Source organism: Mugil cephalus, chromosome 7, assembly GCF_022458985.1.
Source record: "Mugil cephalus isolate CIBA_MC_2020 chromosome 7, CIBA_Mcephalus_1.1, whole genome shotgun sequence".
In the NCBI taxonomy this organism is placed as follows: Eukaryota; Metazoa; Chordata; class Actinopteri; order Mugiliformes; family Mugilidae; genus Mugil; species Mugil cephalus.
Genome location: NC_061776.1, coordinates 4,641,092 through 4,666,714, shown reverse-complemented (window position 1 = coordinate 4,666,714; position 25,623 = coordinate 4,641,092). Strand labels below are relative to the sequence as shown.

Sequence of the window (25,623 nt, the reverse complement as noted above, 5' to 3'; positions counted from 1 at the left end):
TCAAATTGTTCCACTGTAAAATATAGAATCCATAAAATATCACTTATGTGAACACATGTGACGGAGTCAGCGAGGCATGCTAATACTCGCTACATGCTACATGCTACATGCTACATGTGAGATGTAGGTTGGCTTTAAACTGTGTGATGGGGACGGTTTAATTGGTCACATGGGGTGTGGGTTGGTTTTAATTAACACCTGGAGAGTTTTGTACCAGGACACAGTGTTATAACCAGCTGCTTTGTTTTTTATTAATGATAATAAGAATAATAATAAGAAGAAGAAGAACGCAGTGATTTATTGTTTTTTTTATGAATCTTACTACATATTAAAAGAAGCAGTGTGTTCCAGCTTGTTCTGTTTAGCAGCTGAACATTAAATGACCATTTTCCTCTTTATTTATCAGTTCACTTCTCACCGACGGGATCAAAATCCTCACGCAGCCAAATTTCTTTTTGAGTGGCTGCTTAAGATCTGCTTGTTGTTCCATGTTTTATTTATCACGGCATTAAAATTTCATTGGCCTCTACCAGACCCTTATCTGTGACAAGGCATTTATCTTTAAAGTGGCTTTTACCTCGAAGGGACGGGGGACAAACAACATGACAACACGGCCACAAAGGGAGGGCCAGTTCTCAGACAAATGTTATTATTAAAAGCAAGCGAATTTATTTTATTTTTTTTAGATATGACAGGCAAACGTATTCTTGTTACAGATCAGTGCAAATGAGAAATAATACACATCCTTTCTTATTACCATAAGATAAACAAATAAATAAGTACACGGGAGATAAGAACATGCAGAGAAGAAGCATTGTCACTGGATTATACTTCATTTTCACCAAGTCAAAGTATAACGTTTGGGGCCAAATGGTAACGTGCTAATAAGGATGCACAGGCAATATTATCCTTAAACTTTCTCCTGTTTATTTGAGGGTCTGGTAGTTTCTAAAAATGGTCAACTCTGCACATGGCGCCAACTTCATGTTTAGGAACATTTTAAAGATAATCCTGAGCTCTGCCTGTTCCCTGGAGGCCGGGAAATGGAGACATTAGGGAATTCGATTTCCATCGATTTCCATTGATTTCCATCGATTTTTGGGAAGTATATATTTTTTCGTTTTTTACAGTGGTGGATTTCTGCTTTAATTGCTGAACTTTTGCATCTTTTACTTAAAGAAAAAATTACCACTTCACAGCCAAATTACTCCAGTTGAGTTTCTGATAAACTCCCTTTTGTGTCTAAATAAACCAATCATCTGTTTGTTTCCCATTTCATTGGTCAGAATGTGTTTTTCTTTTTTTTTTTTTAAATTTTTTTGCCACCGACGTTGCTCTTAATTCTACCAGTTCTCTCACCAGGCAGCGATGCTCAGCCCGAGAACCCCCAGGAGGGCTTGAGGGAGCACCTGAAGAAGACCCTGGAGTTCTGTCTTTCAAGGTGAGACGACCTCATTACGTCAGAAACTTTTCACGGGAGCAGTAAAAAAGAAAAAAGGGCTTTCAGCTAATGGCTGTTTGCTTAAAAAACCCAGCGAACCAAATGGTGAAGAATCAATTGTGTAAAGCTGCGCTGTCATCAGTCATTATCTGTAATTACTGGTCGATTTCTTCGGAGGGTGGATGTGTCATTTTCCTTCACATAACGAGCACAAATGACACATTTTTCCACATAGTTTGACACGTCCAACTTATCTCATTGCTGGCAGCTCTTAAGCTCCGAGGTACTGGCAGGTTCAGCTAATGCTTTAAAGACATATTCAGGATAAACTAGATATCTGCATGTTCCTCGTCTCTGTGGACGGGTAAGACATCAGAGAATAGATTTCTACTAAGTTAGTGACATTGTGGTTGTTATTATGTCTGATTTAATTTGTGGAGGTTCTGCCGGGAGGTTGCAAAATCTTTGGTTGATTAGATATTTTTTATATTATTTTTTAAATTTTCCCTAATTAAAAATTTCCCACATTAACATGAATCCAACATATTTTAGCAATAAAATACTAATAAATGGAGGCAGAAGACGTTATCTTTCACTTCACTCATTCAGTGATACAGGAACTGTCTCAACGAAGCGCCACACGAGCCCAGACCTGTCAATCTGAGCGTCCTGTACACAGTAGGCCCCGCCCCTATCGCTACTGAGCCAATCAGAAGAGAAGAGAAGCTAACGGTGCAGCTCGTTATTTATAAATAGAACACGTATAGTAGGTAGAGGGTCCCTACTTAACCTGTCCATCAGTTTTTGGGTCCTTGGCCTGAAAAAAACATTGAAGACTCCTGGATTAGACAATAGAAAAACACCCTGATATAAATAATACCATGCACAGAATGTTCCACTGACCTCATCACACAGTTTAAAACCACTCATATTATTCTAAGGTTTTGGGAAAATTGGTACCAACGTGAATGTTTGGATGTTTGAAAAATTAAAAGTGCACCAAATTGTGGTTTTGCCTCTTAAAAATGGAATCTGGCAGGAAGATACGACTCATTATCGCTATAGGAGGGAATATGCATCCAGTGAAACCTCTGGCCAAATTATTTAACCTGTTTTTCATCAAATTCTTCTTCTGTGCACATTAAAGAATCCATAAATATATCTATAATTCCTCTATGACTGTATGTGCAACCATGTAACTCCCAAGTTACTACTCACTGCAAACTTCTCCACTGTGGGATAAACTATAAAATCATCTTCTCTCAAGCTAATCTTCTCCACAAGATAGCTGTGTTATCTGTGTTACCTTTCCAGCCACCACTAGATGAGGCAAGTGTTGATGTGTTGAATCCAGATTCACGATGATGGTGAACGCTGGAGAACTGTGTAATAAGCTCAAAGGACCAGAAAACGTTAACGAGAACAATGTCAAATCCATTTGTTGTCAGTTGTTTTTGGATTTGATGAAATGTTAAGACACAATAAGACCTCGTTTAGCTTCGGCCGTGTGACCAGCTTCTCAAATTTCATCCAGTGGCGAAGTGGATTTTCCTTCATGTTTAACTAAAATATGCAAATAAGTAACAAACAAAACAAGTTTTAAATACACTGGGTCACTATCGACCTACCTTCCTTCATTTCATTTATGTGGATCTCCATTAGCTTCGGCTGAGGAGTCCACACCCAACACGATTATCCTTACGCTGCAGTACACAAAACACACCGCACAACAAAATGACACAAACAGCAACAACTAAACTACAAAACAACCCATAACAAGAAATAAAATCACACTTACTGTGCGTACAGTGCGGTAACGTGAACACGATGATATTGAAATTGTGAATTTTCCGAGTTCCTGTACACAAATAAGTTCATTTATGAAGCTAAGACAAACAAACAAAGGACTTTTGGTAAAAAAATAATACTAATAAGTATTTAAATGCTAGGATGTAAGTATGTAATTTAGAGTTAGAATATAATCTACTGTTCATATATATATATATATAAGTTTTTTTTTGTCCTTTAAGTCCTGCTATTGATCAGAAGCTCATATGAGTCTTTATCACGGCGTTAATCCATTCTGAGTTTGTGTCTTGTCTCCCAATAAACATAATCTTGTGGACTTTGGTATGTCCCTCCCAGAACGTCCCACAACTTCTTAAATTGCTTTTTTCCCAGATGCAATGAATTAGTGCTCCGGTTTTTTCCTTAGATCCTTGTTTTGGAAAATTCATCAATTATGTTTTTTTTTCTTTCTTTCTTTTATTTTTTGAGAAAACATGCAAAACAATTCTCATGTGAGAGTGAACTGAATATCTTTTTGTGTTACTGGTGAACCAAAACAAACCATATCCCAGATCTAAAGGGGATTAAACGTTTTCTCGTGGCATCGTGCGGACGAATCGATACTGAAATCGAATGATTTAAATCAATAATGGCGTGTATGCCGCCATTGTGCCTTCAGGCATCCGTCTCTTTGTCTCCCTCTGCCTCTGTCCGTGGGCGTCGGGCGTGGTCTGGATGAAAGACGTATTTCATACTGTGAATGTCTGGAGCTGCTGGTCTGGAGCCAATCAAGGCCTCACCAAAGTCAACTTCTCTATTTTTATGCTGTTTTTTTTGTTTTTGTTCCTGAGTTCATCAAATTTGGAACAAGTCATTTACTTAAGTTTCACTTTCCTGTCTACAAAACTATAGCTGAAGTACCAGGAATGAGTGCAGATAGAAAGTAGAAGGAGGGGACGGTTGGCTCTTCAAAGGACGGGGACACCTACACTGCATTCCTTAGAGAAAACAGACCTAGAGCAGCGGTTCCCACAGTATTTTCTATGTCCCGACCGAGCTGACGCACCTTCAATCCCAAAGCTTTAAAACAAACAATAAAAACTCAACAAGCCTTTTCGTAGCCATATTAAAGGTTAATCATGTTCAAATGACTGGAACACACACACACACTACTGGTCAAAAGTTTTACAACAGCATCAGTTTCCTCTGGTATAGTTGGTCAGAGCTTCATCCTACAGATAATGACTCAAACTTTAGTCCAAGTTCTACCAGAACTACCTCAGCTGGTTTGAGATGAACTAGACAGAAGATTGAAAGCAAAGCTTCCTACAAACAAGTGACACACATTTCTGGAAACTTCTGCAACAAAATTGGGGTGAAGTCTCTGAACTCTCGCCCAGTTACTCGTTACTGTTTTTTGATACTCGTGACTTTTTGTTACTTTTCATTACTTGTCCATTACTTGTTAGTTTTTCATTACTTTTTACTTTTTCATTACTCGTTACTTTTTCGTTACTTGTTACTTTTTGTAGCTTTTTGTTGTTACTTTTCCGTTATTTGTTACTTTTTGTTACTCGTTACATTTCGTTACTTTTTCATTCTTGTTACTTTTTCGTTACTTGTTACCCTTTGTTACTTTTTAGTTACCTTTCAATACGTTTTCATTACTTGCTATGTGTTTGTTACGTTTTGTTGCTTTTCATTACTTTTTCATTTTGCTTTTTTGTTACTCTTTACGTTTCGTTACCTTTCGCTAACCGCTACACCACTTACTTACGGCATGAACAAACTTACGTTCTATAAAAAAAATCTATCGTTGATACCGGTTAGTGTTTAAATCAGCTCCAAATTTACCAATGAACACATTAATGCCTAACCCTAGGGTTACCTCCATACAATGAACACATTAATGCCTAACCCTAGGGTTACCTCCATACAATGAACACATTAATGCCTAACCCTAGGGTTACTGTCATACAATGAACACATTAATGCCTAACCCTAGGGTTACCTCCATACAATGAACACATTAATGCCCAACCCTAGAGTTACCTTCATATCTGACACAGTCTGGTCCAAACTTTGATTTGCAGCACATCTGTCATAATTCTGAAATGTGACGAGGCAGAAAAAAAGCTGTGAATCAAATAAAAGTAAAAACTCGTAAATCACAGAGACTGATTCACATGGGATTGTTTTTTTTTATTAATTTTTACCTTGCAAATTACGAACAGGGGTGCACGCGCCACACTTTAGTAATCCCCGACCTAGAGGTTCACGGGTTGATGAGATGTAGTCAAAGGTGAGGACAGGTGTGATTGTTGCCGGCGGTAACCAGAGCGGCGCGCTAAAGGTCACATTTCACGGCCTCTCAGTTTAAAGGCCACATTTAGTCATTCTGAGCTGGAAGTATCACCTTACAACCTTTTCATTTTCCTCCTCTCGTGTGTTTGTTTCCAGGGAGAATCTGGCCAGTGACATGTACCTCATCTCCCAAATGGACAGCGACCAATATGTGCCAATAGTGACGGTGGCCAACCTGGACCACGTCAAGAAGCTGAGCACCGACGTCGAGCTGATCGTAGATATATTACGATGTGAGTGTGTGTTTGCTTTTCCTTTTTTTTTTTTTATGAGCTCACGTCACCGCTTTCTGCCGGCAGCTCAACCTGCAGCGAGAGGCCGCACGGCCGGAGGAAACCTACCAGAGGCAGTGATTTATTTTTATCAGCATGTGGTTGGAGCTTGATTTCCCGGGGGGGCTTGTTAAAGTGCATCCAGCAGAGTCTTACCTGCTTGTGTTTGATTTGAACACATACTCAATTTACTGCTTAAATTAATCCTATCAGGCTCCGAGCGGTGCTTTTATTTTATGGCTCAGTGACCAGTGCACTGTGAAGATTTAAAAGTGGATCCATTACCGTAAACAAAGTGTAACTTTATTGTGCTGCTGTTGGGACTCGTGTTATGTTTGAAGACTTTTATTCTGACAGTGTTGAAAGAGCTTTTTATTTAAGAGAAAAAGAACCAGAGTGAGATGCAGCGGTTACTTTATTCATCCACAAGGAAAATCTGTTGCAGATAAATTCCTGAGAAACGCAAGTAAAAAGAAAGATAAAATTAAATAGAATGCAAATTCATACAAATTAACTTAAATAAAATGTGGAAATCTAGTAAAATAAAATAAATATAAAATAAAAATCTAGTAAAATAAAATAAATATAAAATAAAATAAATATGAAGTAAAAATCTAGAAAAATTGAGATAAAATAAAAGTAAAAATTTTGTAACAATTGCAAGAAATGGCGACAGAAGTAAATATTTATTACATATGTAGGAAGGATAATAAGTGCAATAATGTGCATGATTAACATGGAGTTAAAACTGAAACCTATTAACGCTCTAAGAAGTGATGATGAACTTCATTTATCGTCATAACGAGAAAGAGACGATGTCCGTTCAGTAACGAGGCCAAAATAAGTTCATCTGATCTTATTGTGTCTTTAAAAACGTTTCATCCACGTAGCTCGTTCAGCTGTAAACGAACGGTGTGAGGAGTGTTGGTTTCCACCTGAATGTAGCGCGACTGGAGCCGTTAATGACCCAACACTCATCTGCAATTAGATCAGAGGCTGTTATTTAGACTGGATTAACGTGGGCGCTGCCACGAGTGGGGAAACGTATTCAAACACGTCCACAGACACTTTTGTCTCAGACGTAACGTGGTTTGTGTTTATTAAAAAGAAAAAAAAAAGGAAAATCTGTCAGATTCCACTTTTTGGAAAAGTTGTTCTTCTTCTGTGAATAAGACACCGACTTTTTATTGACAACGCTGAATTGATTCAGTAGAAGAAGACGACTCCAGCTTGAATGGAGAAACCAGCAGATCAAGTGTTGACGTGGTTATTAGGAGCGAATGTTTAGATTATTAAAGGTTTAATCTGATCTAATGTTTATTAGTGGATGTAAACAAAGCCAGTGATGAAAAGACATTATGAGCCGTGTAAACGCTTTGAGGTGTTTGATATGAAGCTGTTTTTAGTCGTTGTCGTCTCTAATCCTGGACCTTTTTACTCGTGGTCGTCTGTTGATATTTCCCTGTTGTTCCTCCAGCTTTGCCGTTGGTCCAGGTGGATGAGAAGGGCGAGAAGGTGCGGCCCAATCAGAACCGCTGCATCGTGATCCTCAGAGAGGTGCCAGAGAGCACGCCCATAGAGGTCAGTGCTCAGAGACACGTTTCATTCTCACACAACAGTAATTATTAGGATTGTTTCATGGTGACAAGCAGGACGTATGTGCAGCGACGCTTTGCCTTCATGGTCTGTTCACGTTTCCTGCTCGGTGTTTGTTCACAGTCTGAAGTTACACTGATGCAGGAAAAGATTTACTGCTACTACAGAGAGGAAAATCAGTCAGTGTGGACTTTAATTAATTATGACACAAAACAGACTTTTTGTTACTTTCTGGATTCTCATTACTTGACGTTACTCGTTACTTTTTGTCACTTTTCACTGCTTGTTACTTTTTCATTACTCGTTACCTTTTGTTACTTGTTTCTTTTGTTGCTTTCCATTACTTGTTACTTTGTTACTCTCAGTTACTCTCAGTTACTCGTTACTTTGTTATGTTTCTGTTACTTTTTGTTAGTTTTCGTTACTTTTTTGTTGCTCTTTACTTTATATTACTTTCCATTAGTTTTTCACTTGTTGTTGTTGCTCGTTACTCTGTTACTCTCATGACTTGTTCCTTTTTGTTACTCGTTTCTCTTTCTTACTTTTTACTTTTCGGGAGTTTTCTTTCTTTTAGTTTACTACTGAAAGGCTCTGACTGGTTTTAGGACTATTTTTTTTCCTCTACGTTGATTGAAACGTGCCTCATAATAATTCCAGGGCCAAATAGTGATATGACTCATGTCCTACAGGCAAGATTCACTCGTTGACATTATTCCTAACAAAGTTTTGTGGCCTGTTAGTATCACATCTGTTGATAATAATAATAATAATAATAATAATAATAATGATAATAATAATCATTATCATTATTATTATTATTATTATTATTATATTTATAGAACTTTTAAAGACGCTTTACAGACCCAAGATTAAAAACGAAAGTACACATTGAATAAAACATTAAATAAAATAAGTGCGAGAGCAGCTGTGATGAACGTTGTGGAGCAGTTAAGCATTAAAAGCATCTCATGGGTTTTCAAAGAGGATTTAAAGGTGTTTTGAGAGGAGCAGTGTTTGCAGGACATTCTGAAGTTTACGTCTTTACTGCAGAAATAAATCGGGTGCAAAAAAAAAATAAAAACAAAATCTCAGAGTCACTTCCGTCATGGAGACAAATCTACAAAAGAAAAAAAAAATTACACATGAAACAAAATAAAGGTGCATCAAAGGCGTTTAACGTTAGATGGCCTAATAAATAAAAGTCTGACAGCTTTATCTGAGACCACTGACGTAAAACTCACTTTTTATTTTCAACCCACACCAGCATGTGACTCATACTTTGATTTATCGACCCCATAAACTACAGAGGTCCGACTAAATTATTTACAGCAGGACTCTGACACGATAATTAACCTTTAGCTCGGCTGTAAAACAGTTTTTATCAACATGATTCATCAGGCGTCTACAGCTCTGTTTGTTTTATTAATTGAATATTTGGTTAAACAATATTTAGTAGTTGTCTCCGGTTTAATTTATTATCCAAAGAATGAACAAATTAAAATTACAGAAACCATCTGTGACACAAATTTATTTGACGTGTATTTTAGCGATTTATTTCGGCCTAAGTCCCGCCCACTAAGATGTAGGAGGCGGAGTTTATGACCTACACTGCTGCCTCCAGCCACCAGGGGGAGCTCTACTCGCTTTGGCTCCACTTCCTCCGTCCATGTTTATTCACAGTCAGACATGTTTTTTGACGTCCCGTCCTTGTTTTTTCGTTTTTACAGGAGGTCGAGTCCCTTTTTAAAGGCGACAACTTACCCAAGTTCATCAACTGTGAATTTGCCTACAACGACAACTGGTTCATCACCTTCGAATCAGAAGCAGATGCACAGCAGGTAACACATCAGATCCTCAAATGTTCAACTTTCCTCCCTAAATATTTCCCACCTACCTACAATAACCAGATGATCACCAGCGGCGTCTGGAAAAGTATTTAAATTTGATAATTCAGTTCATTTAAGACCCTTTAAAAGCGTTAAAAAGTCTTATCAGGACTTTATGAGGTCGTAGTTTGAAGTTTGAAGGCATTTTTGAGGTAAAGTCCAAAAACATTGGAAAAGCGTGTGAATTTATTCATTTATTAAAAAACAAAGATGAACCAATAACTTAAAAATTGGACGACTGTGGGTGCGTTCGTAAATTGTATTTTTATCTTGATGTAAATGGTTAAAATTATTGAGAAATTATTGACAAATGTTGAGAAAGTGTTGGATAAAGTCTTAAAAAGGTGTAGAAATGAAGTTTAAGGCTCCTGCATATTTACCCTGTAGTCAGTTAGTTGTGTTTTCGTTGCTTACGACGTTGAACTCGTTCTCTAATGACGTGTCCTGTTCCTTCTCTTCCAGGCATATCAGTATCTCCGTGAGGAAGTGAAGACCTTCCAAGGGAAGCCAATTAAGGTATCGCACATTATATCGATTTAAAACTGATTTATTTATTTGCTCATTCATTTATTAGAACAGGAAAGAATCTAAATTTAACTTATACTTATGCTACAAACCTGAGACTAAATGGTTTGTTCTTTGCCAGGACTCTTTTTTCTTAAATATTTTTTTGTGTTTTTAAGTCTCAGTTAGTTTTTGTGTTTGTGGCAAAGCAGAAAAAAAAATGAATTTTCGTTAGTGAGGAACAGGGTGAAGAGTTTGACGGATAGTTTCACTTATGTCTGAAAGCTGCACTTGTATGCATATATATTCATTTACATTTTTCACACTCCTCTGGGCTTTAAGTATTCCAGCTGCAGCTCGTGCTGCATTCAAGACAACTTGGGGAAAATGAGTTCAGAGTTGTCAAATTTGGAAATGACTGCTTTTTACAAATAAACAGCTGCTGCTCATATTTTAATATTTTAATGTTCAGGAAACAGTGACAATAAATCAAACTTATTTTCATCTTCTCCTCTGAGTTAACCTGTACCGTGAATGCTATGATATCATAAGTCAGAAATTTCCGAGTTGTCATGAAGACATCATCTAAGATGACTTTTCTTCTTTGTAGTCACTGTCAAGCTTGGAGAACTACAAACAAAGGACTTTATAATAATACTAATAACAACAACTAATATTAAATGTTAGGATGTAAATTTTACAGTTTAGAGTTAGAATATGATCTACAGTTGTTTTAAATAAATTGAAACTGTATTAAATGGTTAAATTACTCATTCGAATAATTCTTCAGATTAATTAAATAATTAGCTCAGATTTTTTATTTATTTATTACTTATTTACTCCAAATATTATTCATATGATGTTTCCCTTCTATTATTTTGACTGTATTGGCTCATATGCTTTGCACGTGCTCTGCTAAATGTTTTTAACCTCCTGAGACCCAGCGTCCTCATACGGGGTCGTTACGTTTTAGGTTTGTTGCAGCTTCTTATCCTGCTTCATCTAGACCCAGTGTCCTCATAAGGAGACACTTTTGTCTTCCATGTACTGGTAGTGAAAGGTCGATACACTTATTTATTTATTCCTGTTAACTTTTCTAGTTTGACATGACATGAAAATTTAACAAATTCACCGGTACACGTATGAGGACGTTGGGATTTCATAATTTCTTATTCTGCTTTTCCATTAAAATAAACATATATTTTTTTCTTTTTTCCCTTTTTTTCTTTCTTTTTTCCTTTTTTCCCTTTTTTTTCTTTCTTTTTTTCCCTTTTTTTCTTTTTTCCTTTTCCCCCTTTTTTTCCGTTTTTTCTTCTAAAAGGGGAAAAAAAGAAAGAAAAGAAAGAAAAAACAAATTTAAAAAAAAGGAATAAAAAAGTAAAAATAAAATAAACATATTTATGAGTCATTTATATTTTGGTTGCACATTGGTGACTTAAATTGTAAAATATAGTGAATAAATAATAGTTTCTTCCAGTTCAAAGATGATGCTTATTCTTTTATACTTCTTGGGTCCGACTGATCCCAAATACCTACAGCTCTAAATCTAATCTTAATTGAGATGAATTCCAAACAAATCCTGAGTCTCAGGGATCAAATTCAGGTGAAAATATAAATTATTAAATAAATAAAGTAGCATCATACATGCACACTTCTTATTGTTATTCTTGTCATTCACCTCTTATGTAAATTAAATTATTTCCCTGTTTGTTTTAGGTGTATTCAGTCATTACTGCTGTTTTTAAAAAGGACTTTTAGACACGTTTTCTTCCTCGTCGATGATGATCTCCGTCTTTCTCCGCCAGGCGAGAATAAAGGCGAAGGCGATCGCCATCAACACTTTCATGCCAAAGAACGGTTACCGGCCGGTGGAGGTGAACCCGTACGCCCAGCAGCGCTACACGTCCTACTACATCCCGCCGGTTTACAGCCCCCAGCAGCAGTTCCCCTTATACAGCCTCATCACGCCGCAGGCCTGGTCGACCACGCACAGCTTCATCGACCACACGCTGGTGAGGACGAGGCTGAAAGACGTGAGGCTGTGTCTGTGCACAACTCAACCTGCATGTGGATGAGAAATGTTTGAAATCACAACATGTGGAGATGGTTTCTTTCATTTAGAGGTTAATTACGGACACACACTTTATTAAATTTATAGTTTTTTTTCCATTCTAATCCGATACCGAGTAAAATTCCGGCTGATATCAGTGATACTGATGCCGATACTTTGTGTAAATACACTCTAATGTGTCTGGCAAACCTAAAAAATAAATAAAAAGTAGCGTATTTCAAATCATAGCTTAAAAAAGAACACAAGATATCAGAGTAATTTATTTATTTATATTAAACACTGAAGTATATTGAGGTAGTGGCGTCATTTACTATCTAGCCGAGCTAATACAACAGAAAAAAACAATCATACAAAATATAATATAATAAAATACTGTTTCAGACACTTCACATAAATAAAATAATGGCCCCATTAAAATAAATAATTGTTTAACTATTAAGAACTACTGTAAAATGAAAACTTGCATCTTATCTAGGCCTCGTATTCTGCGTTGTGGTTTAACCTGAGGTGTTTCACAACATTTGTTGTGTTGCCACAACTCAATAGTTTAGTTACTTTCCACTGTGTCTCCTACATCACCTCCAATGACTGAAGTATCAAAAGTATCGATAATTTTGATTTAAGAATCGATTTTAGAGCATAAAGACCTGGTATCGGAAGTATCGGTGTTTCAGTATCGATCCACACGTCACTTTTTGTCCATCTTTAGTCGATCTACTGCGTTAATTCCTCCCTCAACTGGTAGAAAATGTTGTAAACACCTTATTATGCATGAAAAAAAAGCAGCTGAGATGTTGGGAAGAGTCGTAAAAGAGTGTAAAATGAATTATCATTAATTAGCAAACAGAAATATTCTGTCCAAAAATCAGAGAAAGGTAAAAGGAAATATGTTAGAACAGCCCTTCTAAGGTACATTTAAAATAAAAAATGTGTCGACTTCCTCTTAGCGTCCGACTGAACCTGTTCTTCTTTTTTATTCCCAGGTTACTCCATTTCACAACAACCAGTTCATCAACGGATTTACCACATCGCACAGTTTCAAACCAGCGACGTCGCCTCTCACCGTCAGACACTACTCACCCAGGAACAGGTTCGTACCTGTGAATTTAGATTTAAATATGCAAAGGAGGAGTTATCTACTTAAATATGCACTAATTTGCATGCAGGACAAAGATTTGAATAATGGCGACATTGCAGATCAAAATTCTTGTTTCATTTTGTTAACATATTAGATTTCCAGGTAGTTACAGAGGGAATTTTGGATATTTCTTTTTATCGCTCCATAAATCACAAAGTACTGTCAACAGACCTGTTTTTAGAAGTAAAATGTTCTGTAAATCAGACTCTGAATGATATATTAAACATCTCCTCTGTAAATACCTGCAAAATATAGTTAGGAATAAATCTGTAAAGTCTGTTACTGAAGTGGAGATTTCTGCCTCAGAGTATGAAGAAAACTCATTTTAAAGTTTTAAATTGTAAAATCTTGTTTATTTTTATTTGAAACCTCTATGAACCAAAACCAAATCTACTCAAATCCTTCGAAACACATCATATAATATCAAAATATCAAGTGATCGTCTCCTTTTACCGAAGACAGTTTACGTCCGGATGAACTCAGACGAGTCTGACTTCTCTTCTCCTCTCCTTCATCTGTCTTTTCTTTGTTTTTTCTTGATAATTTGAGCTGTAATTTTCTTCTTAAAGAAGTAAACACGGCATTTTTAAATTTCCCTCTCAGATAAACACAAACTAGAGGCCGAATATCTGGTCACATGACTCTATTGAACCAATCACGTTGTCAGAAATCAACACCAACCAATAAGAGTGAAGGTTTAGCTTCAGATCAGCCTTTCTGCTTTCATGATTGGTTGCCAGTACAAAGGATGTGACCATATTTGGACGGGACAGACTTCTGCAGGAGAAACAGAGCTTCACAACAGTAGCTCATATGTCGGGGAAGAGACGAGGCTCAAAGTAGAAAGATGACTTCAAATTTAGAGTAAATTAGGGGCGCAAGACAAACAAAGTGTAGTGAAATAAACACATAAATGTGCATTTTGACTGTTTTTTTTTGAGTCCTCAGGAACGAATCAGTATTTATTGCTTCTTTTCCTGCAGGAATCACAGCAAACCTCACTTGAGGCCGACCATCCCCACGACGGACCGCAGCGCCGGGCTCCTGGACAACCCCAGCCTCTTCCCCACCTTCCCCAGCGAGAGGCTGAACGGGGTCCGCAGCAGCCCCCCAACACGACTCCCCGCCAGCCAGCCCAGAACGAGGTTACCCTCCACCGCCACCTTCCCCCGCAGGGACCCCACGGGGACGGGGCGGGTGGCGGAGCCCACGGCCGCAGACTACTCCCTGGGCATCGGACGTGGAAGGTAGGAACCTACTCTACATCCCAGGGCTTAAAATATTCTGTGGAAACAGCAGCAGCTTTTTGAACCAATCAGAGCTCTGCACACCAGTTGTGTTGCACATGTAATTTATGTCTGATTTCATTGATAAAAGTCATGATAAGAGTCAACCAACAACTCAACAACCTCTTTTTTTTTTTAACTGTTTGCCAACTTTGATTACTCAAGAACAAAACCACTTAGAGAGATTCTGACCTTTGTGATAGAAACGTCAGAGTCTTGACTTTCAAGAGAGACCAGTTCTAAAATGTTCATGAACCAGCATTCAGTTTAGTTTGGTTACGTCCTAATAGTTATATTTTTTTTGCAAAACAATCTGCCATAATAAAACAACTTGTTGATGACCAATGTAATGAGAGTTATTTCTCAATATGTGCCTCACTATGTAGCTCTGTGGACCCCTAGATGCTCCATCGAGGTACTGCAGGGGGTGGTCGCAATTTCCTTCTTCTAGTCTAATGGAGAAAGCGCAGTCATTTAAATGTGCTTTTTTTTTGATGTTATGGTGTCATGTAAACTGTGTAGGGTTAAGCCGTTGTTACAGATAGAACGGATGTTTGTAAATTGAGATGTTCTCTTTCTTAAAGGAAAAATATTTCTGCTTCTAGGAAAAAGAGGGATGAAAAGTTTACAGTAAGTACTTTTTTTTTTTTTTTTTCTCGTTATTAAATTAATTTAACTCTGTCTCCACGGTGAGTTCTGTTTTTTTTTTTTGTTTCTGCTTGTTTTTGTTCTTGTTTTTTTTCCGAGTTCGGTTCTTGACTCTGTGTTTGTTGCAGAGAGTGACGCCTCAGTCGCCGCCTCCTCCCCCCAAACCCCCGTCTCCGAGCTTCGAGCTGGGCCTCTCCAGCTTCCCCCCCCTGCCCGGTGCAGCCGGCCAGCTCAAGTCCGACGACGCCTTCGACAACCGGCTAGCCAGCAGCGTGGTGGTCGGGAACTCCTCCTCCAAGGAACGGGTAGGAGCACAGCCAAAACATTACGACCACTGACAGGAGGAGTTAATAACATTTAACCTCTTCGACCCAAGTCTAAATGCGTGATAGCGTGCTCCATTCTGAACATATAATACACCAAAATGACGGGGAGGAACTCGTCTAAAAGCCACGTAAGCGAAACACAAATAAAATTCCAAGCAATTGTATGGGAATGCCACCAAAACACGAATACGGCGACCATTTCACTTAGTGCTTCTACTGACCTCACCACTTCAAGAAAGACTCACAAACGAGCGAGATCCTGCTGATTACAACGATGTCGGTCTCTTCGCTGTGCGAACAAAAACTCAGAGAGCTAGAAGCCAAAGGGTCGCGAAAATAACATTTGCAAAATAATTTAAGTTTGTCTTAGCTCCAGCTCCAAAAAAACGCTGCTAAGGGCTTCTCCTTTGACTCTGCGTCAGTTTGAAATGAATCAGGAAGCTCCCGTTTGTTTACATAAAAAGGACGAGGCTTTTAGGTCGGAGTGTAGCGTCGCTGACCATATGCGATCTTTGTATTTACTTCGCCCTGGATCGTCATTGGTGGTTGCTACGGCAAATTTGAGTATGACATTCAATTCTCTGGACTCTGATTGGTCGATAGAGGTGTCAATCATTAAAATTGACCAATCGGTTGTTAAGATATTCTCCTTTGAGTTTCTCCGAAGGCCTCATTTTACATATGGTGCCAAAATGTGACAAAAAAGGCACAATTTGTGTTTCCTTCTGGACATAAATGGGCTAAAACATCTCTAAAATAGTCCAGATTCACCTTTTTACCATCTACTTTTGCACAGTTCAGATCTTACATTACTAATTCAAATTTGAATTGAGCTTTGAAACCACATATCAGGGTTGTTTTTTACTCTAAATAATGTTTTTTTGTTTTAAGCGAGAACAGAAATTTATATATATAGTAACATAATCTTTATTCTGACACTTTTGTAGCAAATCTCACTGGTGTTTCAGTGATTCATTGTTCTACTGGGAATCTTTTGGACCCACCTAGACCAGACCAGACCAGACACCCCCATAGCAAAACACTCTTTGATGGCAGCACATGCATAAAAACCTCTTACAGGCACTTGTATGTTAAGTAAAAGTCTTCACCATCGTCTCTTTGTTCTCCTGCAGAACGTCAGTGTTGACTCCAGTAGTGGAGCAGGAGCTTTGTCCCCAGCGGGCCCCAAAGAGCCCCTCCGGTCCTCCTCCTCCCCGATGCCCCCGAGCTTTCAGCCCTCGCCGACCACCCCGACCCCGACGTCCACCCCGACGCTGACCCCGACCACCACCGCCGCCGCCGCCGCCGCCGCTGCCGCTGCTGTCACCGCCGGCCCAACACACAGTCCCGCCCCCTCCATCCCTGCAACGTAAGAACCAAACCCGCTGTGTTTCCTTTCCCTCTAAACACAAAGTTCAAGAATATTAGAGACGCAGCGACGTCGACTGGGATTAAAATTTGCCAGCTCTGGAGTCGTGACTGGTCCAGGTCATGGATCATTATGTACAGGTTTAAATAAACCTTCTTAATTCAAACTCAATGTGTTTCCACCAGGCGCCTGTTCTGTTTATTAAATATTAAATATTAAATGTTCTAATTCAGATCCATACGTTTGACTCCATCTGTCTTTAGAGCTCTAAGATGATCAGTTATGGTCAAATAAGCTGCTTAACTACAGGTTTAAGTAGGAAGTTGAAAATGAAAAATGTATTTTGTCCTATCTGTCCATCGCTTTCCTTGCTCCTCATGTGGAATGAGCTAATTCCACTGAATGCAAAGTTTTAATTTACCATAAACTGACCAGATATCAACTTAAACATTTACAGCTCAGAGATTTTAAAGAAATACAGTTTTATTCATGTTTAAACATATTTAAACGGCTACATCTGTGATGTCATAATCAGTGTGACCATTTACCGTAATACCTGTGGTCTGCGCGCAACCTTTTTTTTAATATATATATTATTCATAAAAAGCTAAATTTGGGGACATTTTCAGGGACAGCTTTAGCCGGGGGGGGGGGGACAGGTCGTCCAAAACGGAGACCGTCCCCAGAAACCAGGGACGTCTGGTCCCCTTAATTTACCGGAGGATGTGGCTCCTTCGCTGGCTCTTCTCAGGTTCGAGGTTATTGTCTAGAAAGTACCATCATCAGAGTCTGAAACCAAACTCTGAGCCACCAGATTATTTTCTGTGTAAATCTCAGCGTTTTCTATCACTGTGTCTCACATCTAGCGAGTGTTCAAAATGTGTCGTCTCCCGTCTGGTTATTTCCAGGGAGGTGAAGGCGACGGAGGCGAAGTCGAAGGAGGTGCAGCTTTCTGTGGAGCGAGTTCCGGGAACTCTCTCCACCGCCAGCAAATCGGTGCAAGTCAACGGAGCCGCCACGGTCAGTATCGATTTAATCCCTTCTTCTTTTTTGTTTCCTGAATCTTCTTAATGTTCACTCGCTCCCAGACGCCTCAATCACAGCCAGATCGATCGTTCGGCCGCGAACATGGATTAATTGTGCCTTAATTCGCCCCTGGTTCTTATTGATTGTGTCTTAATTTCTTCCTCCTCCTCCTCCTGGAAATAAAAAGTGTTTTTTAGCTTCCTCTTCTGTCATGACGGGGCTCCAGGAGGAAGTGGTTTGTTTCCTGAAAAGTAAAGCATGTGTGAAATTAAAAAAACTGTCGTGCGCCTCTATTAGAGGAGCTACGGTACTTATTTTTTTTATTTTTTGCCCCCCCCCCTCTCCCTCCCACTAGGAGCTGAGGAAACCCTCCTACGCTGAGATCTGCCAGCGGGTGAAGGACGCCCCGTCATCGCAGCAGCAGCAGCCCCCGCCCCCCAAGGAAGCCAAGCCAGCCGCCGCCACAGGCGAGGACAGGAAGTGCCCCGACGGCTCCGCCCCTGCAGGGGGCGAGGCCAAACCCCGAGAGACACACCACCCGTCCTCCAGACCCGCCCCCCCGGGCAGACCCCCGAAGGAGGCCCGGAGGCCGGCCGGGCGATGGGGCTCGCCGCCGCCCCCCCCGCACCCGCACCCGCACCCGCACCCAGCAGGGAAAACCCCCAGCAGCAAAGATCCCCACCACACCCCCCCCAAGTCCCCGCAGTAGAGTCCTCGCCCCCCCCCCACCACCTCCCACTACGCTCCACAGATTTAAAGAATTAAAAAAAAAATAAATGAATATATATAAGTCAGGGCTACTCGATACTTATATCCCAGAACCACCAGTCGCAAACAAGCATAGAGGACGGCGCCTTCTTCTTCTTCTGGATCAGGGCTTGCAGACAAAAAGCACTTTACCGTGCATGTAGAGCACCGTGTCACCCTTTTTATTTCTATTTATTTGCTTTTTTTTTTAAATTTTTTTTTATTTTTTATTAAATTTTCATTTCCCCCTTTTCTCTTTGTTTGCGTTACAAGTCGACCATTGAGTCGACACAGACGACACTGAGATTTATTCATCCTGTCAAAACGGGGCCTTGTGGGGTTTAATTAGTGTTGTGAGTGTGTGTGTGTGTGTGTGTGTGTGTGTGTGTGTGAAGCAGCAGGGCATTGTTCAAACCCCCCCCCACCAGCCTCCCCAGCCCAAAAGGATGATGGGAAAGCGAGTGTAAAAGAGGCTCCATGTTGAAATCATTATAATTAGAAGGTTAAATTTGCATCTGAATCTAAACTTTCTTTTTTTTTTTGGTGGCCTCTGATTTATCTTCATTTTTTTCCGATTTATTTACACTAGACGACGTCTGTTCAGCTACGTTTGCAGATTTTTTTTTATTTCCCCCCTCCCTCTGCTGTTTTGTTGTTGCTGACTAAGCTAACGAGACGGGATTGGACGGATAAGGGCATAATCTCCTTCGTTTGTTTGTTTTTTTTTTGCTTCTAGACCGACCGGTTAGGACTCTGTTGGAAATGTCTGGAAGTAAATAAGGTGCTGAAGATGTTCGACTCATCGGCAGGAAGTTGAATTTATGTTTTGTTTTGTTTTTTTTTTTTTTGCAAAGGGGAGGGGGAGCTGCTGCAGCTCTTTAGTCCTCTGGTTTGCTATTAAACTGTGGAATATTATTATCAGCTGTGGGAGGGACGGACGAAGGAAGTACTTTTTAGGCTGACAAATTAAAAAAAAAAAAGGCAGGAGGAGGAGGAGGAGATTAACACTAGCCACATTTAAGTTGCTCGGTTAATTAAGACGATGGTTTCCTGCCAAAAAGCTAAAAATAAGAACACTCCTACTCCTACAGCTCCCTCTGCTTTAGCTCTGGTGCTAAACGTCACACATCCTGGAAGAATCTGTTACTGAAACCGTAGAAAAAATACTTGACTCGCATCTGCAGAACTTTATTTGCACTGTTTCCTCGGACCTGCAAATTTTATCGGAATCGACGTAACCGAAGCGAAAAAAGGGAATTAAATCCTTGAAGAAGTCGAAGGGAGGGAGGGAGGGAGGGAAGGGGTTGACATAGTTTTCTTTTTTTTGCTAATGTTGAATTCTTTTCTGTTTTTTTGTTTTTTTGAAGCGTTCGTACCGATGGTGCAGCGGTTCGGTTTCACATCGGCGATAATTTCCCTGAAAGGACGGAGCGCGAACGCGGCCTGAGTTTGGAAAGTGATAAAGTTGAGAGGAATATTTTTAATGGTTGAACCAGTTGAGGGTTTGTTTGTTTTTTTTTTTTGTTTGTGACGTTGGAAGTGTGACAAGAAGAAGAAGAAGAAGAAGAAGAAGAAGAGATTCCTGGCGAGAACCAAAACATCCTTCATCAGACGTTTAAACGTGTTAACAAGCAGATGTTTTGTTCTCTGTTCGTTTGTTGGTTTGGTTTTTCTGAGAGCGATCAGGGAAAAGCCGTCATGTTAAAATCCGCCCTCTTCGTCGAGCCTTCGCCGCCATCCTCCTGTCGGCTTGTTGGCTGTCCGCCATCTTTGTAGTTTTTTCTCCTGGTTTCCTTTTGCGCTCTTTGGTCGGCCGAAGCGACGCGGCTCTTCTCTCTTGCTACTTCACTCCCGGGATAAAAAAAAAAACGCGTATTAAGAGACGGGAAGTTAAATTCAAAAGCACAAAGGACGAGGAAACAACCTTCACTCGCCTCGAAGTCTGTGGTATTTTAGTATTTTGAGGCAGAGCAGCGCGGGAAACGTTTTTGATTTTCCCTGTAGTAAAGTAGCAGGAAGGCGAGGGAAGCTGGTTCGAGTTTAGTTTGGTTGGGAGCTCTGTCTACTGTAGCAGCCACTTCGTCAGATAACCAACCAACCAAATGTTTCCGCTTTCGCAAAAGTTAAAATAGAACTAAAAAAAAAAAATATCCAAAATTAAAACCGGCTTCCCTCTCCTGCTCATTGGCCGCGGCCTCTTCAGATGCAAAAAAACAAAAGAGAAACCACTGGTGAGCGGGGGGGAGATAAAACACACACAACGTGGGACCTTGCATGTCTTTTGCCCAAGTCTTCCTGCAACGCAAAGCATTCTGGGTAATCCCGCTAAGAGAAAACAGGATCCGTCGGGAGAAGGGAAAGTTTCATTCAAAACAACAACAACAACAACAACAACAAAAAGAGCTGCTTTTGATTTGGACGCTACAGCTTGAGTTTGGTTTAAAAAAATAAATGAATAAAAAAATCTCTATATTTTTTTGTTTTGTTTGTTGAAGGACTGAGATGCACTTGGATGGGTTTGATGATTGTTCTTTTTTTTTGTTTGTTTCTCATCGGTGGAAATGGGGGAAAAAAAGTTGAAAATGCACCATATCCACTTATTTATAAACCAGTGCTGTTTATTCCATGAGAAATATCGGTTCAGTTATTTTTTTTATTTTGTTTTGTTTTTTGGGAGAAGAAAAATCGTTAGAGATGCATCGAGGTCTCTATAAAATGTTTAAAAAAAAAAGAAAAAAAAAATCCATCCAGTGTTTGAGAAACTTGAATTTTATTTAAACTTGAAAAATGAATTTGCCTTAAACTTTTATACAGGACAAGCATAGAGTTTATTTCTTTTCCAAAAAAAATAAATAATTCCCCGAAATGTCAAAGTAGCGTTGAATATATATATATACACATATATGTATATGTATATCTACCAGACGTCACGAGAGACAGAGAGTACAAATCTCGCAGCTTATTCTTTCCTTCCCTTTTTTTTTTTTTTGTAAAATGTACGAGAAAGAATCGTTTCTGTTTTTGTTAAATAGTTTCAGGTTCTCGTTTTGTTTTTTTGTTTTTTGGTTCCGGGAGGGAGAAATATAAACCGTGTAAATGCAAAACTAGTCAATACTGTATTAAATATGTGCACTTTGAAGTGTGTGCTTTTGCTTGTACAGTTGTAAATATTCAGAAAAATATAAGAGGTACCTTAAAATGATTATAAAACAAAAAAAATTATATTGATCCTTGTTAACTATAATGTCGCTATCGAGCTGGATGTAGGATATGGAGAAAAAAAATCTGTTGTTGTTGTGCTTTTTTTTTTGGAAAATGTTTCTTTAACTTTTTTTTATTATAATTTTATTGTTAATATTTTTTTGTTTTGTTTTGGGTGAATTTAAACTCTGTTCCACTCTGCAGCGTGGGCAGTTTGTCTGATTGTATTTGTTTTTTTTTGTTTTTTTTTTGTCGTCTTTCATTCCATTTTTAGTAAATTTTTTTGACGACCGTTACACCTGTGTGCTCAGGTGTGGTCATGGCCCCGCCCCTCCCCTCCGCTTGCCCCGCCCCCTCCCCTCCCCCGCTCGTTGTGCACAATTGGGAAAGACAAGCATCTCACAAAGCTGAGTGTCCATCAGCGTCCTCTTCTTTAACGTTATTATTTTATAAAAAAAAGAAGTCAAAGAAAGGGAAGGAAAAAAAAAACAAGAGCACTACATCTCCGATATATATATTTACTCTTCGCTCATGCTAGGTGCATTCTGTTAAACTGCTACCGTTAAATTAACGACAAAAATTTAAAGGCATTGCGGGATAACGTCAGGTTGGTCTTCAACACTAATATTAAGCATCGATTGTACCCTGACAGTATATAATCAAACTGCATTGTGTCCACATGGGCTGGGCAGCATGACTATTATTATAATATCTATAATAGAATAAAAAAAAAAAATTATTCTATTTAACGCTCGATTTAACGCTCTGGTTAAAATGTTAAAATGACTTAAGATTTTTTTCCCCTCAGTTTTCTGTCCATATTTGAAGATAAACAAGATTTTTCTCTGTTTCTGAGAGAGATGGGATCGATACTCATATCTGACAGGAGGTGCTTAGCTTAGCTTAGCTTAGCTTCTGGTTGGTTTTCAGCAGACACATACAATAACTCCTTCTAACTGACTTTCAGAATAGGTCTGCAGCCGCGGATCAGTGGATTGGATCGATACCTCACATCTGGCAGGAGGCGCTTAGCTTAGCTTAGCCTAGCCTAGCTTAGCTCCTTCGAGATGCCAAACTTTCAGGAAATTGTTAAATCCAACTAAGGCATGACAATGCGACAGGTTTGAAAACTCAATGTCTTTGTTTGTACAGACCATGGATCAGTGAGTTGGTTGGCTGGCAGGAGGCAGTTAGCTTAGCTTAGCAAGAACACTTGTTGCTGTGGTAGACAAACGGTAGCCCCACGTTGCTAACCTCCAATAACAGTCTACAGGTAACTGTGCTAATGTTGGTACAATCTACTGAACCTTTCACCAGTTTCCAGTCTGTGTGTTTCATAAACATTTAGTTTGAAATTCATTATCTACAACTTGAATGACTCCAAAGCTTTTAGAGAGAATTGTTTCTAGATGCTAAAGTTTAAGAAAACGGTAAAATCCAACTAGATGTGAGAACCCACACTGTGGGACATTGACTTGTTTTGGTACTCGGTGAAGCTCAGACCCTTTGTTGTTGGTCAGTCAGAGGATTGGATGGGATCGATAACAGGAGGCAGTTAGCTTAGCTTAGCTTAGCTCCTTCTAGATGCCAAACTTTCAGAAGATGGTTAAATCAAACCAAAGTTTTACAATGTGACAAGTTTTTTTTTTGTTGGTACACACTATGGATCAATGAGTTGGATAGGATTGATACCCCGTATCTGGCAGGAGACAGTTAGCTTAGCTTAGCTTAGCTTAGCTTAGGACAGAGACTGGAAGCGGGTGGAAATGGTTAGCCTTGTCCAGCTCAGTGACTGACCCTTTAGCTTTTAGCGTTCTGATTGGATCTGCTGGCCACCGAGCGAAGGGTTCCTGCCTGTCAAGTTCCGACTTCCTGTGTCACCGTTGCTACAGGTAGACGGATATTAGCCATGCAGGTGTCTCGCGCCACAATCGGGACCTGTGGGCGTGGCCTCTGGTGGATTTGGGAAAACGTAACCTGAGTAGATTTTGAGTTTACATATAAGTGTTCAGATGTTTTCTTCTTCTTTGAGCGTATGGATGGAAAAAGTTTACCGCCTCCTGCTGCAAGCGCTCTTCAAACTAAATAAATAAATAAATAAATAAATAGAAACTCGAGAGCGACGCTCGATGGACACGCCCCCAGTTTTGCCCCCTTTTTTTTTTTTGTCCTCGGCGACCTGACGGGTGACGCCCACGATCGATGAAGCTCTGACGGAGGTGGGAGATTATCTCTGGCTGCCTGCTCCCGAGGATCTCAGGCCTCTTTGATTGTATTGATTTTGTTTTTGTTTGTTTTCTTTTAACCACGACTGTGGCAGCTGAGATGGTTTCTCCTCCTCCACCCAATCATCAGCCAAAAAAAAAAAAAAAAAGAAAGAAAAAACCTGTTGAAACCCGCTCAATGTTTCATGTCGACCTGCTTCGTCTCCTGAGAAATAAATGTACAAATGTTTATTTTTTGTTTTATTTTATTATTATTATTATTATTATTATTTTGTGGGGTCGGACTCAAACTGGAACCTCTGGCACATCCGGTCCAGATGTTGGCGTCTGTTTGATCACATGTTTGCGTTCTAACCAGTAACTGTGCCATTAATTCAACCTGTTTGTTTATGTTTGTCTTGACTCTGTACATAACAAAAACAGAACGCATCTTTTTTGTTTTTTATTGTTATTGTTATTGTTATTTTGATTTGAAGTCGTAACTAGAAGTCCCGTGAACTGACTCGTGGGGAGAGGTCGTATCTTGCTAGCGTACCTAGCTAAAGGGTTTTTCTTTCTTCTTTTGCCGGAGGTTTTTCGAGGCGTCTTCCTGACTTTTTTTTTTTTTTTTTGTCGGGGGCAAATTTACAAAAACCCGATCGTGTGCATGTGTGGAATAAAATAAAAATAAAACCACCCAGATCTTCTCCTTCCACAAAGACAAACGGCGGCGTACCTTCGGACTTGGATGGTACCGCTCTGGGAAAGGGGGCGGAGAATAAAAAAAAAGTGGGAGGAGCAACTGCCACGAGCTCTGCACGCCTCTTAACTCAAATTTTTTTTTTGTTTGTTTTTTTTAAATAAAAGCTTGTTTTCCTCATGGACTTCTGCACGGAGCGTCACTCCTCATATCAGCCTGTCGGATGTCAGTGCCATTGTTCTTTTTTTTTTTTTTTTTTTTTTTTTGCGCATCTTGTCGTAAAAGTCTGCCCCCTTGTGGTTATTGTTTTTATTTTTGATGTAATGCACACAAACTTGACTGGAACGAGACTCTATCAACTCACTGTGGTTTAACTCATTAACACCCTCTGCTGACCGGGCTACGCTAGCGGCTGTGGACAATCGGCGACCCCCCCCCAAACTCCTCCCCCTCCCTCCAAACTCCTCCCCCCCTTCCTCCAAACTCCTCCCCCCTCCTTCCCCCCCATTCCAGTCGTTGGGGTTCGGACTTGTGACTTTTTGCCTAACGACTCCTTTAACAGATGTGGAATTGGAGGTTTTGATCAAGAGGGCTTCTTCTTCTTCTTCTCTCGTTTTGTTTCGTATTTTTTTTTTTTTTGATGTTTTTTCTGGGTCTCTTCCATCAGGACTGGAATCAAGCGTACGTGTCGGCTCTAGATAATTTAAGTTACTCTTGTGTCATGATGTAAAACTGTCTAATTTGGAGAAAAAAAAATGTAGCTTACTGAAAAATAAAGTTTAGGCACTGCTGACGCTCTGCTGTCGTCTGTTCATCACAACACACATAATCATCCTACTCTTTCTTTTTTCTCTACTTTTCTGTCTTTCTTTTTCTCTCATCATTCATCTTTCTTTCAATTCATTCTGATTCTTTTATCTCTTGTTCTTTGTCTTTTTTGTAACTGTTCTGTCTTTATATCATTTATTTTCCGACGCTGTTTCTTTCTTTTCTCTTTTCTTTCTTCTCTTTCCCTCTTTATTTCTGATTATTTTTCTTTTTTCTGTCTCTTCATTC

General features: G+C 39.5%; 1 protein-coding gene across 2 annotated transcripts in view; it reads left to right on the top strand.

Moving 5' to 3' along the window:
- The window catches only part of larp4b (La ribonucleoprotein 4B), a 55,689-nt gene extending 30,329 nt beyond the window's left edge, over positions 1-25,360 (top strand). Inside the window, exons 5-17 of one of the 2 annotated variants that reach the window (XM_047589833.1) lie at positions 1,363-1,441; positions 5,690-5,826; positions 7,343-7,446; positions 9,189-9,299; positions 9,810-9,863; positions 11,657-11,863; positions 12,906-13,012; positions 14,044-14,307; positions 14,931-14,976; positions 15,123-15,299; positions 16,454-16,689; positions 17,598-17,709; positions 18,071-25,360. In XM_047589833.1, coding sequence (XP_047445789.1) covers positions 1,363-1,441; positions 5,690-5,826; positions 7,343-7,446; positions 9,189-9,299; positions 9,810-9,863; positions 11,657-11,863; positions 12,906-13,012; positions 14,044-14,307; positions 14,931-14,976; positions 15,123-15,299; positions 16,454-16,689; positions 17,598-17,709; positions 18,071-18,424 — 1,988 coding nt within the window. In that variant the 3' untranslated portion in view covers positions 18,425-25,360. The remainder of the gene's footprint in view (positions 1-1,362; positions 1,442-5,689; positions 5,827-7,342; positions 7,447-9,188; positions 9,300-9,809; positions 9,864-11,656; positions 11,864-12,905; positions 13,013-14,043; positions 14,308-14,930; positions 14,977-15,122; positions 15,300-16,453; positions 16,690-17,597; positions 17,710-18,070) is intronic. The other variant, XM_047589834.1, reaches the window with a different exon arrangement.
- Positions 25,361-25,623: the final 263 nt, after the last annotated feature.